Source organism: Idiotropiscis lumnitzeri, chromosome 20 (assembly GCF_059441095.1).
Source record: "Idiotropiscis lumnitzeri isolate Australia: NSW breed Sydney's pygmy pipehorse chromosome 20, RoL_Ilum_1.0, whole genome shotgun sequence".
Classification (NCBI taxonomy): Eukaryota; Metazoa; Chordata; class Actinopteri; order Syngnathiformes; family Syngnathidae; genus Idiotropiscis; species Idiotropiscis lumnitzeri.
In genome coordinates, this window is record NC_142410.1 from 11,425,343 (window position 1) to 11,441,401 (window position 16,059).

At 43.2% G+C, this 16,059-nt stretch overlaps 2 protein-coding genes across 3 annotated transcripts in view; both read right to left on the bottom strand.

The window, feature by feature from the left end:
* The window catches only part of etv4 (ETS variant transcription factor 4), a 33,456-nt gene extending 28,539 nt beyond the window's left edge, over window positions 1-4,917 (bottom strand). The window contains exons 1-4 of the mRNA XM_088284032.1: window positions 2,407-4,917; window positions 2,115-2,234; window positions 1,676-1,766; window positions 1,525-1,572 (exon numbers count right to left, since the gene is read on the bottom strand). Coding sequence (XP_088140158.1) covers window positions 1,525-1,572; window positions 1,676-1,766; window positions 2,115-2,171 — 196 coding nt within the window. The 5' untranslated portion in view covers window positions 2,172-2,234; window positions 2,407-4,917. The remainder of the gene's footprint in view (window positions 1-1,524; window positions 1,573-1,675; window positions 1,767-2,114; window positions 2,235-2,406) is intronic.
* A 3,141-nt stretch (window positions 4,918-8,058) lies between these two features.
* ldb3b (LIM domain binding 3b) lies at window positions 8,059-16,013 on the bottom strand. Of its 2 annotated transcripts, XM_088283969.1 has the most exons (9): window positions 14,426-16,013; window positions 11,735-11,886; window positions 11,576-11,651; window positions 10,467-10,489; window positions 9,626-9,823; window positions 9,478-9,501; window positions 8,908-9,077; window positions 8,691-8,727; window positions 8,059-8,581 (listed from the first exon to the last, which is right to left on the bottom strand). In XM_088283969.1, exons 1-9 carry the CDS (start codon window positions 14,519-14,521, stop codon window positions 8,485-8,487), a joined length of 873 nt encoding a protein of 290 aa, XP_088140095.1. In that variant the 5' UTR covers window positions 14,522-16,013; the 3' UTR covers window positions 8,059-8,484. The 2 variants fall into 2 exon arrangements, with proteins under 2 accessions (XP_088140095.1, XP_088140096.1); XM_088283970.1 differs by lacking the exon at window positions 9,478-9,501.
* Window positions 16,014-16,059: the final 46 nt, after the last annotated feature.

Sequence of the window (16,059 nt, forward strand, 5' to 3'; positions counted from 1 at the left end):
CCACAATAGGCGGCTGGCTTTGTAGTTGAAGGCCCAACAAGTAGTTGTTGTCACACTTGAGAGAAAAAAAAACTAAACAAAGCTCGCCTCTCAAGAATTGAATATTTCCAAAAGCACTCACTCAAACGCAGATTGTGAATTTGCGACTCACTTGAACATAGATAAACAAATTTAAGTCAGATCACAAAAAGGGGATAAGAATTAGGGTTGGAAAGTTGTGGGAAAATTTGGTGTAGCAACACATGTAGACAGACAATCGAACATTGCTCACAGGCATATATTGTTTATCCTCTGAGAAGAACGACTAACATTACAGCAGCTTACTGAGTCACACGGGTTACAAAACTCAGACTCATGCTTTTGAAACGTAATGTTAAAAAAAAAAAGCTTTATTACCTAATGATAACTGCAAAAAAATAGACATTGTATGTGTTTTGTTCCCTTAAAGGAGACCACGGATGGGGAATATCTTGCTTCTCCAAATCGGTTGCATCATTGCTATTTAATGCTGCGGGTTGTGTTGCCGGTCCTGTTTTTTTTTTTAATACCTCGATCATGGTAGAATTTGCCTCTCTTTATTTCAGCCCCTTTTGACCTGTCAATTTTTTAAATAAGCAAAATAGCGAATGCTTTCAAGAGTAGGGACTAAAAGTATAAAGTTGACGGAAAAAAATGTATATTAAGATGAATCTACTGGAAGCAAAGGCGCGTTTGTGCTTGGTTACTTGCCACCGTGGCAAAGCGCCACATGCGATGCAAGAAAGGGCAATCGATGTACGGATTGCAATTCCCACCACGGGGCAACATGCAGCTTTTATTTGTGCGCCCAAAGTGGAATAATGACTCCATTAGTGCTCACGTCATCGTCATCATCATCTGCAGCCTCATGCTCGCTCTCCATGTTTGCTGGCATGACTGATACATGCCAGCAGAGCCAAAATCAATAAGCCAACATGGCTCCGCTTCCTACCTTCCACTCTCATCCGTCCGGACATTTATTTTCTAAAGTGGGGGCTGAAAAGTGACTGAAACCTCGACAAAAACTTGAAAATGTTTGGTTATCTTTGCGTAATTAAGCAAAATATAATAACTAGCCTGCTTGCTAACAACAACATTTTATGTTTTTTGCAAACGTGTTTCTTTTTGGAATGGAAGTCCAAGATTTGAACCCGGAACCTCACAACTGCGGAACCATCGTGATAACCACTTCTCCACCTCGCTGCTCCATGTCAACATGCAACCTTGCAGTTATGAACAAAATCACCCCCTCAAAGAAAAACAGCCAACTTGCACAACAAGAATGAATTTTCAACAACTAACTATGCTTGATAGTCAATTACACAACTTTAACGACAAATAATAAACAAGAGCGATGCCTCTGAGTCGGTTACACGGCGACAGTGTGCCATCGCCATTGCCAACAACAGCTACCTTTGTATCTTAAATTAGAAAACACAGACAATGCCAACCTTGTCAAATGATCATTTCACAGCTTCTCAGAAGCAGACATGAAGGAAATCTTACCTTCCGTGAGCCACGTCTCCTGGAGTTGTCGTAAATCCTGGAAGAGGTCTGCACAGAAGCAAGACACGTACATTAAGTACAGATCCGGCGAGGAAAGCAATCGTGGGGATTTGGGGGGGTGGGTATTACTTTCAAATAAAGTGGACTTTACCTTCAGATTCCTGAGGGGGCAATTCTGTGTCCATGTATTTCCTTTTGGTGGCCATCAACAATCTATTTGGGGGCCCATTTCCTTGAGACTTCTGCACAACAACACACATGACAGATGAACACTAGAACATATGCAAGGCGCACATTTCACATGAAAAAAAATATTTCATTCGGAACTTTAGTGGGTTGAATGGTACGTGAAGTGAAAACATGTTTTTTTTGGGAGTGGGGGGCTGAAGAAAGGAGAGGAGGAGAAGTGACCATTTGGCGCACACCGTGAAAGCTTTGACGAGGTGCTGTTAAAAAGTTTCCAAAAAATAAAGCAAGGAGGCGGGCGTAAGTTCGGCTCGTCGTCGTGCACGCGCGCAAAAGAGACCAACAACAACCACACAAAAGAGACGGAAAGACTGCGTGAAAAGTGCACGCGGAAGCATACGTACGTTTGCTAAAGTGAAAGGCACTTGCTGGTCCAAATATGCATCCATGTTACGGTCCATCCGTCAGCCGTCTGCGGTCATTTGGGCCCGAGCGGAGCGGACGACCGCGCAGCCTGCAAAAGCCTGACGAGGGAGGAGGGAGGAAGACGGGTGAGGAAGAGGAGGTGGAGGGGGGGGGGCAGCGAGGGAAGGAGGGTTGAATGGAGGATGCATGCATAATGAGCTCCATTCACAAAAAAAGGAAAGAAGGGAAGAAAAAAAACGCCAAGGGGGAGTGATTGCACAGCCAGCTTACCTCTGCTTTTGTGATCATTTGAACACTTTACGATACACTTTACCTCAATACAATCTGTCACGAGCGATTAAATGTACTTTTTAGAAAGATCGACCAACACAATTTTGGAATATGTTTTCTTCCTTTTTTGGGGGGACGAAGGAGCGTCGTGATTGGTCCATTTCCTCTTTCAGGGGCTCCAGTTTCAAGCATTTTTTGTTAATGCTGCGACTCATGAATGAAGACGAAACCCCGCCCTTCAGCCAATCACAACGCTTCACGGGGAGGAAAGAGGCGGTGCCAAACACCCAACGGCCAATCGGCGCCGTCGCATTAGGACTCAAGTGTCGTACCGGACTTTCCAGTTGTTTTTCATTCACAAAAAAAGGAGAGCGAGGAGGAGGAAAAAAAGTCCCATTCACAAAAAAAACCTGCCCTGGCTTGTTTTTCTTCTCGCTGTTTACCTCATCGCACTCCTGCGAGAGTTGGAAAAGTGGCGCTGAATGTGACGTAAATCGGCCCAGAGCTGCGCATTCTTGTGGTTTGAAAGTCCACAAAACGCACGGCGACGACGGCGAAGTTAGCGCAACTTCATTGGAAAAACACAAAGGCATGAATGTTCTCAAAAAAAAAAGAAAAAAAAGAAGAAAAAAAACTTCTCACCGCTGCACACCAAACAACGTGACTGAACTAGACGGAACTGGACAGTGCCAGGGACTGTTTGACCAAATCCACCTTTTAATTTAATCACAAACGTATTACCTGGAGCAGACTAAATGAAATATTTATCTCATAACATGACAAAACACACCATTTTAAAATAAAATACGTCATAAGCACCAGAGACGTTGAATGTGTCCAGATTGCTAAATACACGTTTGGCTCGTCCAAGTTGGCTGAAACAAGTTTTGCTCAGACCAACCAATCAGAGAACAGATCAATGCTGACAATCAGGCCCAAGATGACATCGTTTTGAAATCTGATTGGTAAAAAACTGTCCAATTGTTAATATAGTTGTAGTTACATAGGCCAACATGACTGAACTGGACAAATTAGATGAACATGGAAAATGAGATTTTATTCCCTATGCAAACGTGGATAGAATCTCATCAATGTATATTTCCTGTATGAAAGACTTGTCGCTCGTTCATATTTCTAAACGTCAGCTTTTGTGTCGAGAACGACAAACGATACAGTAATATTTACAGGGCTCCATCAAATATTTACACCAAAAATGAAAGCCATGTGATTGCAGTACATGTCCGGGGGGGAGAAAAAAAAAAACTTTTGAGTCATGGCACACGTCTTGGAAGCACATGTGTTCTTCATCACGTCTTCCAATTGGAAACAAATGAGGTGGAGGCTGGCGGCCGTGTCGCTTCGCATCGCGTTGCGCTGCCGTGCGTCCAGCTTGCTCAGCAGAGACGTGAGCGCTGACGGACGGACGGGCAGACAGACGGACGGGAGACACTTTGGCCTCAGAGTGCTTATTGATTCAAGCGGGATGGATGAAGCGCCGTTATGTCTGTCGATGGAGACAAATGCGCCATGAGTGAGCGACACATGACGAGCGAGCGGTGACGACGTGTCTTTGCGCAGCAGCACGCAATTCGCAACGCTTGGACGACAATCAAATAGTCTTAATATTATTAAATACTCCTAAAAGTTACCCGAATACTTTTTAAAATCAACAAAATACTCCCTAGAGTTTCCTAAATACTCTTAAATCTATTAAATAGACTAAAAGTTACCTCTTAACTCATTCACAGCCATTGACGGATATAAACGCCAAAATAAATTTTTACATGGCCTGGCAGAGTGTGAGTTAAAATCTACAAAAGCTAAGTAAAACCTAAACGCTACCTAATACTCTCTCAATTGATGAAAAGCTTCCTAAAGGTTCCCTAAATACTGTTTTACTCAAGTACTCCCTGGCGGTCACATTTGATTCTCCAAACGCATCCGAGAATAACCACAAAGTGGCCAGTACGCGTCGGTTAACACATTTTTAAGCAAACACTCTCATGCTTTCGGCGCTGGTTTGTTTGGAGGACGACAGGAAAATAATCCGTCGTGCAAACAGCAACCGTGTGAACGGCGGAGCGGGTCGGGGCGGGGCCGCACAACTTCCACTTTTGTCCTTCGGGGGTCACCCGAAATAACAGCGGGGGGCCCGCTAACCCTGACGCCGCGCCAAGGCACTTCCTGCCAAGGTCAAAGGTTGGCGCACTGGAGTGTCTTGGCATGAGGTTGCCGGACCCTCGGGCACTTGAATAATAGAGAGCCTCATTACGAATACTGTACCACTGACTCACTACTCGTCTACGCACTCCTGCTGAGATCCAGTAGAGTGGCTGGCTTTTAAATGACGGGACGCTTGTTTCAAGCTGCTGATGAAAAGCATCAAAAAATGGAAGAAAATATTTGGAAACGTCTCGTGAAAAATTAACAAACGCCCAAAAATGGCCACTTAATGATTTGCAGTTCCATGACATCGAGATGCCTCAAAACGGCGCCAAAGCACTACATGAAGCTCTTCAACTCACCTAAACATAGTTCCTTGGCACCAAGATGGTGGCAAATGAACTCCGCTTCCTCTTCAAGACTTGGGCCTGAGCACAAAAAAACAGTGAATTGGTTCATTTGTTTCATTTGGTGATTTTTTTTTCCCAAAATATATGTTTTGGCTTAATAAAGGTTGTAAAAGTCCAAGTTAGACGGTGCAGGTGTACCTAATGTGCCGCTGTTCATGTTCAACAAGTCTTACATTTAATTCCGGTTGTTCATTCTCCGGGTGATGCCGCCGTTGCCGGGACGCCTCGTTTGTGTCGAGGACAAGTCGTCGCTGGCACGCGATGAGGCTCGGTGGACCCCGGCGAGCCACCTGCGGTCCGGCCTCCTCCGACGGGCACACTGGCTCGCTTGTTCGGAGCCGCGCGCGAGCTTTCTCGTCGGCCCCGTCTGGTCTGGTCCGGCCCCTGCCAGAGATCAATCAGGTAAGCACAAAAGCTTGGAGCTTTTTACAGGCCTGCTTTGCACTCAAGAGACGCAGCCGCCGTGCAGCTGCACGACTCAGCTGCCAATGGGAACGGCACAAAGCGCGCAGTGACACAAAACTCCCTCTCTATAAAGCCAACGGCATAAAGATTGGTTGTATTTTCACTCAGGAAGGCAGCACTTCATGCACACAATAACTTCACACCCCCCACGTCGACAACTCAGTCCAACATTTGAGTTAGCGCCTCTAATCTGACATTAATGCTGCAAGCCAACTGCAGTAAAACTGCAGCTCTGCTTACCTACTTGGCTTTAGCACCCAAGTTGGGGGTGAAAAAACTCTTGTGACATCACAATACAGCAACTTTAGACAAGTGGAAGGCTTCGGACCCGCCCATCTCACGATGGCGTTTCGTGCAAATAGTCACAGTGACGCATATTTATGCTCTTAACGTGATTGTTAAAAAAAAAAAAAAAAAAGTCGCCACAAGCAACTGTTGTTGTGGGTGGACATTGTCGCTTTCAAGAAGAAGGAGACAGAGAGGATCTTTGTTGATATCTGCGTGTTATGCCTTGACCTCCCCAACCCCCTCCTTGCGCTCCCCCCACCTCCATTGTCACCCCACATGTCCATTTCGACCCACTTTAACACGGCATGCTAATTTGGGGGGGGATACAAAATAAGCATGTCAATTATAGAACTGTGGTTGTTTTTTTTTTCTTTTTTGTCTCCATCCAACGGGGTCCTCCCCACCCGGGGGGCGCCATCAAATCGTACACTGTGAACGACAACAAAGATGTCATTCACAAAACCAATACAATGGCAGCCCGGATCACGAGTTCAAAACACATTAATAGCAAGTTATTTTAGCCTTTTGGAGCTGCTCCACGAAAGTCGGCCTCACCACCCCCCCCGGGGAAGGGAGGGGGTTCATGCTCCTTTCTTAAAGTCTGACCAAACAAGAGGGGGGCTTAAACATTTCATTAAGTATGTCATGGTTGGGTACTTGACTGTATCGTGGTTTTTCATCGGCAGAGCAAAGGAACAAAATGCAAAACAGAAAAGTGATTTCAGAGTGTACCCGAGAATACATTTAATGACACTTAATCCGAAATCTTAAAATAACTTGTCAAATTGTTAGCAGTCACTTCTGCAATGAATGACAGGTTCTCACGAAACACAGTCATTTTCACAATAACATCAATAGATTGTTGTTTTTTTTTAGGAAAGTGCAACATTTATTTATTGTATTTATATTTGCACTGGAAAGGGGAAGCAAAGGGCGTTCTGATTGTGACTTTTGAAAAATAGAACTATTGATGTTGGACTATCATAAAAAGAAGATAAACAATTAATATTTAACTTCGGTAAAGGTTTGCTTTTGAAGAATGTGTAACAATAAGATTTTTTTGGGGAAAGTGCAACATCAACAGTTAGTCTATTTAGTAAAGTAAAATATCTTAGTTATTTTTAAAAAATGCGCGACATCAATAATTACATTTAATTAATAAGGCAATTATTATGATTTTAAATTACATTCCAGACCACCCCCACGATTAAATGAAAACCACTCCTTAGGTGTATTTTAAAGCAATTGTTTTTAAGGTCTTTAAACACACGTTTAAAACATTACAAACACATTTAAACATGTAATATGATTGATTATATTAATATTATATTTAGAGAGCGACGGGTAAGATTGAACAAATATCGTCGAGTGTTTTGTTTGCAGTAAACAAATCCCGTTATTTTCTAGACAAACTTCAATGATCATTTGGCAATATATGTCACACCCAAAGATGTCCAAAACATTCTAAAGTGAACCTACTGCCGTTGCTTGGTGTAGGCGTAAAAAGTGCCATTGACGACGACCTGACGTTCAGGGGTCTTCCAGAGCTAAATTACTTCCTGCTTTCATTTTTCTTCTTACAAACTCACGGCGTGTCCAGTGAACGATTGTGCCGCCATCTAGTGGTCAACAGTGATCCGCGCACCAGCAATGGAGTGATTCGTGTCTTGCCAAAAAAGCAGAATTTCAGCATCCAACCTCATTTGCGGTGAGCTACACCACATTGTTCTAATTTTATTTTTGCTTTTTTGATGTTATGCTCACATTTCTTGGAGGGAACAGCAGACTACGGATTTGAGCGCTCGCCGCTCCAAATGTTGGTCTCAAGTTGATGACGTCACGTGACGAGGTCAGCCTCGTTTGAAGGAGTGACGTCATATTTACCCCAATCGAGTGCGCTCCATTTGCAAGCTTGGTCGACTTGCGAGAACCGCAAAATAACGCCTTACCTTCAGAATCATTTATTAAGTGTTATGAGCTTAAAAGAAATCTGACTTTCATTCATGATTTTTTTAAACCAAAATGTTGTAATGTGCGATGTGAAAATTAACTCCAAAAACCACCCACACTGTACTTCAAATATTTATTTTTACGCAGCATTCCAATTTTGTGAGATCAAAAGAAAAATCCAAGATTACAGATTTATCTCCAAATAATTAACTTTAGTTAGGGTTCTAAATTAGGGTTTTAAACTTGGGTTAAGGTTTCAAATTAGGGTTCCAACGTACCTTGACTGTGACTAAATCATATAATTCCCAGTCTATTTTTCTTAATTATCTGTGGGAATAAAAAACAAAAACACAAATCTCCACAATTGCCTCGCAAATGATATCCAGGGTGTCATTTTAGGAAAACATTTATTCACATTGACATCAGTGTATTTTGAGTGCATTTTTTACATAACTGCCTTGGAGTGCACGTCCAAGCATCATGTTTGTGTGACAACGTACCGTATGATCGCGTATGAGGACTGAACGCACGTGTGTTATTTTTGTACATGTCACTTGAGCATGGAGGAAACACAGTATGCAGATCTCAGCAGCAGACACGTGACACGCCTAACACAAACATGTACTGTACCTACTCTATATATTTGCAGAATATCAGTACGGCGGCATTCTCACGCTAACGCGTTTACATTCTACAAGCGACAAGCTTACACTCCTCCTCCTGCTTATTTGTTGATTTGCTGTGTTTTGGTATTGCTCCATGTCCCCGTTGCTTCCTTCCTTGCTACATCTCCTCGTTGACTTTAGTGCTGGACGTTGAGGATCTGTGCCGACAATCCGTGGTGCCATTTCCTCAGCTTGGCGAAGCGAGGACCTCGCATCTCCGACTCAAACTTCTCTCTGCGTCAAGTGAACATGCGGAGGCCACAGGAAGTAAATGAGGACGTCTCGCGTTCACAACAGGCGGAGGGGAGCTTGGTTTCCCACACCTCAACCCAGAAGAGCTTACCTTGACTTCTGCAGAGCTTTCTCATCTGGATCTTGCACTGCAAGGGCAGAAGAGAGGTTTCGTTGCGCATTTACACGACACAGATCCAATAAAGTTGATTCGTAAAACTTAGACTCTCCTAAAATGACAGCTTTTGTTTCTAATCAACTCTTTTCCCCTCCTTCTTCAACAGTGTGATTTAATTTGAAGAAAACATTTTTTTGAAGCGCCAACTGACTGTATTCGGTTCCGGTGATGTGCGCCAGCATCCTGAAGCTTTTGGACTGCAGGTTGGCGGCGCGGCGAGCCCACTCGGACAAGTCCAGGGAGTTGTCGCTGGGCCTGATGACGGCCTGGTACACGGGCGAGGCGCAGTCCACCACCGGGTCCTTCATGGGCAGCACGGCGCTGACGCACGCACACGCACAGAATAAGTATTTGCGCTTACATGACAAGCGCGAGAGGAAACAAGCAGCAATGTATGGAGCTGTCTTAAAGGAGACATATTAGGCAGCACCGCCCAGAATTCTTGACATGTTCTTGTCAAAATGTATTTAAATTATAAACGCATTTTAAATTTGGCTGGTTATACGGCCAATCAGCATTTGTATACAACATAGTCTTCTTTTTTTTTTATTTAGAGAAAAATAATCAGCACTTTTGGCGGGTGGGGAAAAAAAACAACAACGTAATAGCAATAAATGTTCTTTTCCTATCAAAGCTATTAAAAAATCCATTTTATTTCAGATTTTTGTTTTAGCATAAGATGCCCCCTTTAAGCATTTTCATGAGGCGGGATGGTACTCACGCCAGGGGGGATCCCGCCTCCTCACTGAGGTCACGACCAGGCGGCGGCGGGATGAGGATGAAGATGGAGGGAAGGAATGGAGGGATGGAATGAGCAAGAACAAATTGGGGGAGACCACATGACAGCTTTGGCGGGAGCGCAATCTCACCCGTCGTGACCTTTGGCCTGCGACTGCCCGGCGATGGCGTCCATGATGGCGTCCTGCGAGTACATGCTGATGGGCGTGTTGTACTGCGCGTGCACGATGGTGGCCTTGCCGCCGGGGCCGCGCACCTCGATGGGCTTGTGGGTGGACAAGGCCGAGTCTTTCAGTGCGATCGGGTTGAAGCTGGGGGTGTACTCCACGCTGTCCCACAAAAAGGACATGTTATGCACACGTCACACACAGGGGGCGCTGTTGCTTTGTGAATCACTTCTAAAGGAAAAGTCATGCACTTTTAGTCTGCGGTTTGAGGGCCAAAATGTAAAAAAAGCTAACAACAATGAACATACACATATACATATGAAAAAATAATCTTGTCGTTGAAAAGAAAAAAAAATTCTCCCGAAAGATAGATCCTTCTAGAAAATCATACTTGAGGGAAAAAATCTAGTCTTTAATTTCTTGCATTTTTTTAGAAAAGAAATTAAAAGTTATGAAGAAAAGCAGTATTTTTCAGGGAAAAAAGTAGAATTTTACATTTGAAATTTTATAATGAAAAAAAAAACACCCCTTTTTCTCCCTCCCTCCTTTTTTTTTTTTAGAATAAATAATTTAGAGAAGAAATATGTTTGTGGGGGAAAAACGTTCCCGCAAATTTTGATCTTTTTAAGTTTTGCTCGAAAAAGCTGTTGTTTCAAAGTTGGGTCTCTGACAACACAACACACATTCACGTATACACACTTTTGTTACCATCTCCAAAAAAGAAATGTTTTTTTAATTCACTTCACGCCTTCACTCGCACTGCACACTTCACGCACATAAATGCATGTTAGGAACCGATACTGACTTTGCTGGTGTGTTGGCGATGACCTACATCACACACACAAATAAAGAAAGAGAAATTAGAGACTCTAGTGACGTCATATAATTACAACAATGGCACGAGCTGCTAGGAAACCATCCAACAACAACATCATCGTCGTCATTGTCGTCATCCCCCTCGGCCCTCCCCACTTTGGCATGTCGGAGTGTGAGTGACAAGAGCAGGGGAGTCTCTATCACATGACACGGACAGAGGAGGTGGGGGTCCGGGGGGGGGGGGCATAAATAGCCAGCTTCAAATACCTGCACTAACACACACCACCTGATCCGCTTATGTCATGAGTGCACCTATCACAAGCGCGCATGGACACCCGATCTGCGCCCGAAGAAGATGATGCTGCTGCTGATGATGCGTGACAGGCTCGGAACATTCCGCCAGCGTGTCGGACAGCTGCCCAGGCCTCGTCCAATGAGGCGTCTGCGTCAGGTCCGATAGCGGCGTCCTAGGCAAGCACGTGCCCGCGACACCTGACTTATCGGCGCCGCCACGCGCTCGCTGATTGGCGGATGCGAGGACGTGCCGACAGCTGAGGAAAAACAGCAGCCTTGAGGATGCTTTTGAAGGTTGCCATAGCGACGGCCAACCGCTAGATGGCAACCATCTGTTGCCTAAGACGAATCTTATTTGAACGCGAACCTATCACTAATTCAAACAATTTTTCATGAGTGGCTGCCACGGCATCACAAGCACCAAATATGGTCAACGAATCAGTACCATATGATCAGTTGTTTTTTCACCATTTTAAATGCAGTCTCAAAGTGTTGTAATGATCCTCAAACTCGCTCACAGTGCAAGAGCTGTTCCGCATTATGACTCCTCAAGATTGACAATTGTGATGTAGTATACATATGACAAAGCCGTTTTGTTCACTGTGCAGATTTGGTGCAAAAGGAACTGGTCAGTCACGAAGACTACATACACATACTTTGATGCGTATGGAAGCCGCATTTGCACTTCTAAAACATCACAAGAGGGCAGCAAAATGCAACAAGAGCTGTAAGGAGAAGACGACTTGTTCGTATGGTAAACAAGAATTAAGAAACGTGAAACATTTGTCTTGTGTGTGTCCTCACCTTCTGGTGGGGGATGACGGGCATGGGGGAGTCCATCCTGGGGGTGGCGCTGGGGACCGGCGCAGGACGTCTCGACCTGATGGTTCAACAATCCATTTTTTTTTTTTGTTGTTGTTGTTTTCAATTTTTGGCACTCTGAATGCTTGCCGTGCGGTTTACTTGTGCATGCTGAGCACGAGTCTGCTGGTGGCCAACTTGATCTTGTTCTGGGCCTCCAAGTGCGTCAGGCCGTCAGTGCTGATGCCGTCGATGGCCGAGATGACGTCGCCCTGCGCCAGGGTGCCGCCCGATGCCTTGCTGCCGGGCGTTATCTGGGAAAAGGCAGAATGTTCAAAGTTCAAGTTATTGAGAAATGATTATTTATTTATTTTAGTTAGCCCTTTAAGACGAGACCGCCTCATACAGTATCAGGTCTAAATTTACAGGCGACTCATTTAAGAGTTAAAAATATTGCAGGCTGTTGATGCCTGTGGATGAGGCAAAGGCGCACGCACGCACGCACCTGCCGCTGACATTCACTCTCGTCTGAAGTTTCTGTTTACATTTAGCGATCTGACTTCCTCCACGCATCAACATTTTACATGACTTTGTCACATATTTACCATCATTAATAGTCATTTGACAGTAGTTCTATTTCTTTCTTTGTCTTTGCATGAAAAGCTCCACACACCAGCATGCACGCGCGCACACACGCACATGCGCAGAAGTGCAGTCAGAGGTTATGCTTGATGTTGATGTTTATGATGAACGACAATTTCTGGAGATTTATGAATTGTTTTGTTTTTCATCCCCAGCTAAGAGAAAAAACAATATCTGACTTGTGTAAGGTCTGTTTTTTTTCTATTCATTTAAAATTTATTTTCAAGAAAAATTGTGATTTCTTTTTTTAAGGGAAAAAAATTGACAGTGTCCTTAATTTTATTATTTTTTTAATGTGATTTCAAATCTATTTTTGAGCAAAACAAATATATATATATATATATATATATATATAGAATATAGATATATAATTTCAGGAATTAAAAAATGTATTTCCCCTCAAAAATAAATTATAAATTATTTATTATTATAAATTTTGATGACATGTAATTTAATTTGGTTTGAAAGTGTTCTATAAATAAAATGGAGTTGAGTTGTATAATGCTGCCAGAGTGTCATTTGGCCTGATGTTGGCGAACAAGATGCGAACAAGGCATTCTCTCTCTTTCTCTCTCTCTCGCTCTCTGCCTTCTTTTCTTAGAAGTTGGCAAATGTGGTCCGAAACGGGAGCCGCGTCGGCGGGTCGCTGTTGCGTCAACAAGCGACAGCGGTGCCTCTTTATCTCCACTGTGACGTGAACCCGAAATATCAGACGCTCGATACAACGCAGCGACATCGGGATCAGGGAACAATACACTGTCAGGAGGGAATTTACGGGCAAAGTTTTCCACTTATTGACGAGCCAAAGACACTCGCCGATGACCCCAGGATAGGTGAGTATAAGGCCCCCCCCCACCCTCTCCAAACTGGCCACCCCTCCTTCCTAATGCTATTTAAAGGGAAAGCTGTAAATACATCAAAGGCCTTGCCAGGGACCAAAGACCCCTGAGACCTCCCGCCAGAAGTCTTTTGAACGCTCTCTCCTATTGAGTCGCTCCCTCGTTAGCCATCATTGTAAGGGGGTGTGACGGTCCAAGAAATTTTATTGTCATGCTAATCCGGAAAAATAATGTTGCCAACAGGTAACTAAAGTGATCGTCTTTGGATCATCTGGAGTTTAGTTTGCTAGCAATTTTTTTTTTTGGTGGGTGCACCACAGGGATTAGAAGAGTTTTTGAATCTTCGTAAGTAATATTTATTTTTTACTTTGGACTTAGTTATTTCAAAAACTTTTTTTAGGAAAGGGCTTCATTTTAGTTTAGTCTTTATTAGTTTTTGCATTAGTTTTAGTTTATTTAATACATTAAAAAGTGACCATGTTTTGCTCAAATGACTGTTTGAAAATCCTTCTTCTGACATATGGCAAATACTAAATGCATTCAAAATAAACCCCCAAAGCTCATAAAATATTTTTGCTATAATAGTTCCTAGTTTCAGTTAGTTTTACAATCCTATGATATGATTAGTTCGTTGTCGTTCTTTTTTTTTTTTTTTAAAAAACATTTTTGATTTTATTTGAATTTTTTTTTCAGGTTTAGTTATTTTGTTAACTATACTAACGTTATGCGCCACTTTTGCCATCCACAGCTGCTTATCCACTTCTGTCGTCAGAAATTGTGGGGTGCATGAGTGCCCTCCAAGGGGTGCGCCAGAATAAAAATGTAAACGTCGAGATGTAATAATTTTTCTCTCCAAGTAATAAACTCTTCGGGACGCTGCCGGGTTGTGTGGGCAAAGGACCGTTCGATTTATTTCAGATTCTTTTCGATGTTAGTTGATTGCTTGCCTCGCTATTGAATTCAATTGGAATATTGTAATAAAGAAAAAAAAGTGATACTAAGAATACATAAAATCATTTTTGTCATTGTGTTACAACCTGCACATTATGCAAACAAATGCAAAAAAAAAAGTTCCAAAATAAAAATGGATGCAAATTATCGGTCAAAAACAAATAACCGGGAGAAATCTTTGCTATACAAATTCCGGAGCTAAAAATCCCATCGAGCTGATTTTGGACGTAAACTTTGAATTGAGTCTCCTCTAACGCTAAGCCAACGTAACAAAAGTGGAGTGAGCTCACTCTTGTTCTCGGGTCTCAGATTTCATAAGAAAACTGAAAGGCTCAGTAAAATCCAACAAAGCCTGTGCACAAAACTTTTGCCTGGTGCCATTTTTGTCCTTTTTTTTTTTTTTTGGGTGGCCCGCTCTTACCCTGGAGATGGTGAGGGGCATGTTGAAGTCCTTCCCGCCTTGCAGCCGGAAACCGTACGGCGCCGGGCCGCTCAGCGTCACCGTGTACGTGCTCATGTCGGTTTGTGAAAACGCTCGCTTGCTTGCTTTTGGGAATCCTGGCTCTCCGCGCTGGCCCTGGTATCCTGCTGGTGTTGTGTGCAGCACCCCCGGCTCGGACCTCTGCTGCTGCTGCTCCTCACGTCAGGAGCCTGGACGCGCAGACCCCCAACATTGGTGGGGCGGTGCGGGGGGGCAGGCCTCAGACGCTGTCACGACACACAAATACACACAGGAAGAGACAGGCCACGCCTCAAACTTGCCTCCTAATGTCAATTTCACCATAAAAAATGACACGTTTGATACTTTTTGGGGGTGATTACCAAAATCATTCAAATGTGAAGAATCTGGATACATTTGTGGCCTTCAAACTGGCTCTAAGCAACAAGCCTAAGAATAGCAACAAGGGGCACGGGGGGGCCCTGTGGCCCCTTATAAGGTTGGTAACCAGAAGCCCCAGAATGCTTCAGTGCCCGAGCACATGCAGCCAATATAGACCCGCCGTCTTACTGCAACACATTCTCTCTCTCGCTCTCTCTCTCCCGGCTTTCGCTTTGATTTGCATTAATGCAAATAAATATGGGCTGGGCTGGGGCCGGCGTCCAACGCAAACGGGTCCAACTGGTTTTCACATCGTAGTGGGGTAGGGTGGTTCCAAAAACAATGAAAATATTATTTTTTACTTTCACGAACTAAGGACTTCATTAAAATAATAATAATAATAATAATAAATATAAATAAATATACATATATATATATATGGGAAAAATATAGAAAATATAATTGAGTTTATAGTTTTCCCCAAAAAAGCGATGTTTTGCTTGAAAAAAAAAAACGCCCAAAGAAAATATATAGATATATATTTTAAAAAATAACAAAAAAAATTCAACAGTTTATATGCATCTCGCCTGTGTGTGTGTGGTGATTCAATTAGCAGTCACAGATGCCTGTAAACAATGTGTGTGAATGCGTCACAAGCTTCGAAACTACAAAAGTAGAAAACAAAATAAAAAGGAGCACTAAGAGGATTTAACCCGCTTCTAATTTTTGTCAGTGGCGTCAGGAAAAGAAAATTTGAGTTTCAACATAACGTGTGGGTGCCATGTGAGCACGTATGGGGCTAAGAATAACATTAACAAAGGCTGAAGGATCAAGTGCGTGTGCGAGGTGGTGACATTTTGCATTATTGCAGCCTATATTTATGATTATTTATTTTTGCGGGTGGGTGGGTGTTTTTTATGGAGCTTTAGGAATAAAGAGACAATATACAGTATGCAACCACAAATAAAACCAAACAGTCAAATGTTATTCGTACTAACAGTTATCACTGTTCCAATATTAATATTCAATACATGTTTCAACGCATCATTGAATCATTTCCCCCCCCAAAAAGACAACTTTTAAGTGTAGTAGTGGGATGTCATGTGATCTCTTACCAGCAGAGGGCGCCACAGTTACATAGGCAGACTGTCGAAAAGTCAATCCAACTTCAAGCAGCTCAGCTTTGTTTCGTGTGCAGATGTTTGTTGTGTTCGTCTTCCTGTCCTTCCGCCGTC

Coding starts and splice junctions, on each gene's coding strand:
- ldb3b (XM_088283969.1), bottom strand. CDS start 14,521: ATGAGCACGTACACGGTGACGCTGAGCGGCCCGGCGCCGTACGGTTTC. Junction 11,652..11,734: donor CTCGTGCTCAGCATGCACAA/GTAAACCGCACG, acceptor TTGAACCATCAG/GTCGAGACGTCCTGCGCCGG. Junction 9,824..10,466: donor ATCGCCAACACACCAGCAAA/GTCAGTATCGGT, acceptor TTTGTGGGACAG/CGTGGAGTACACCCCCAGCT.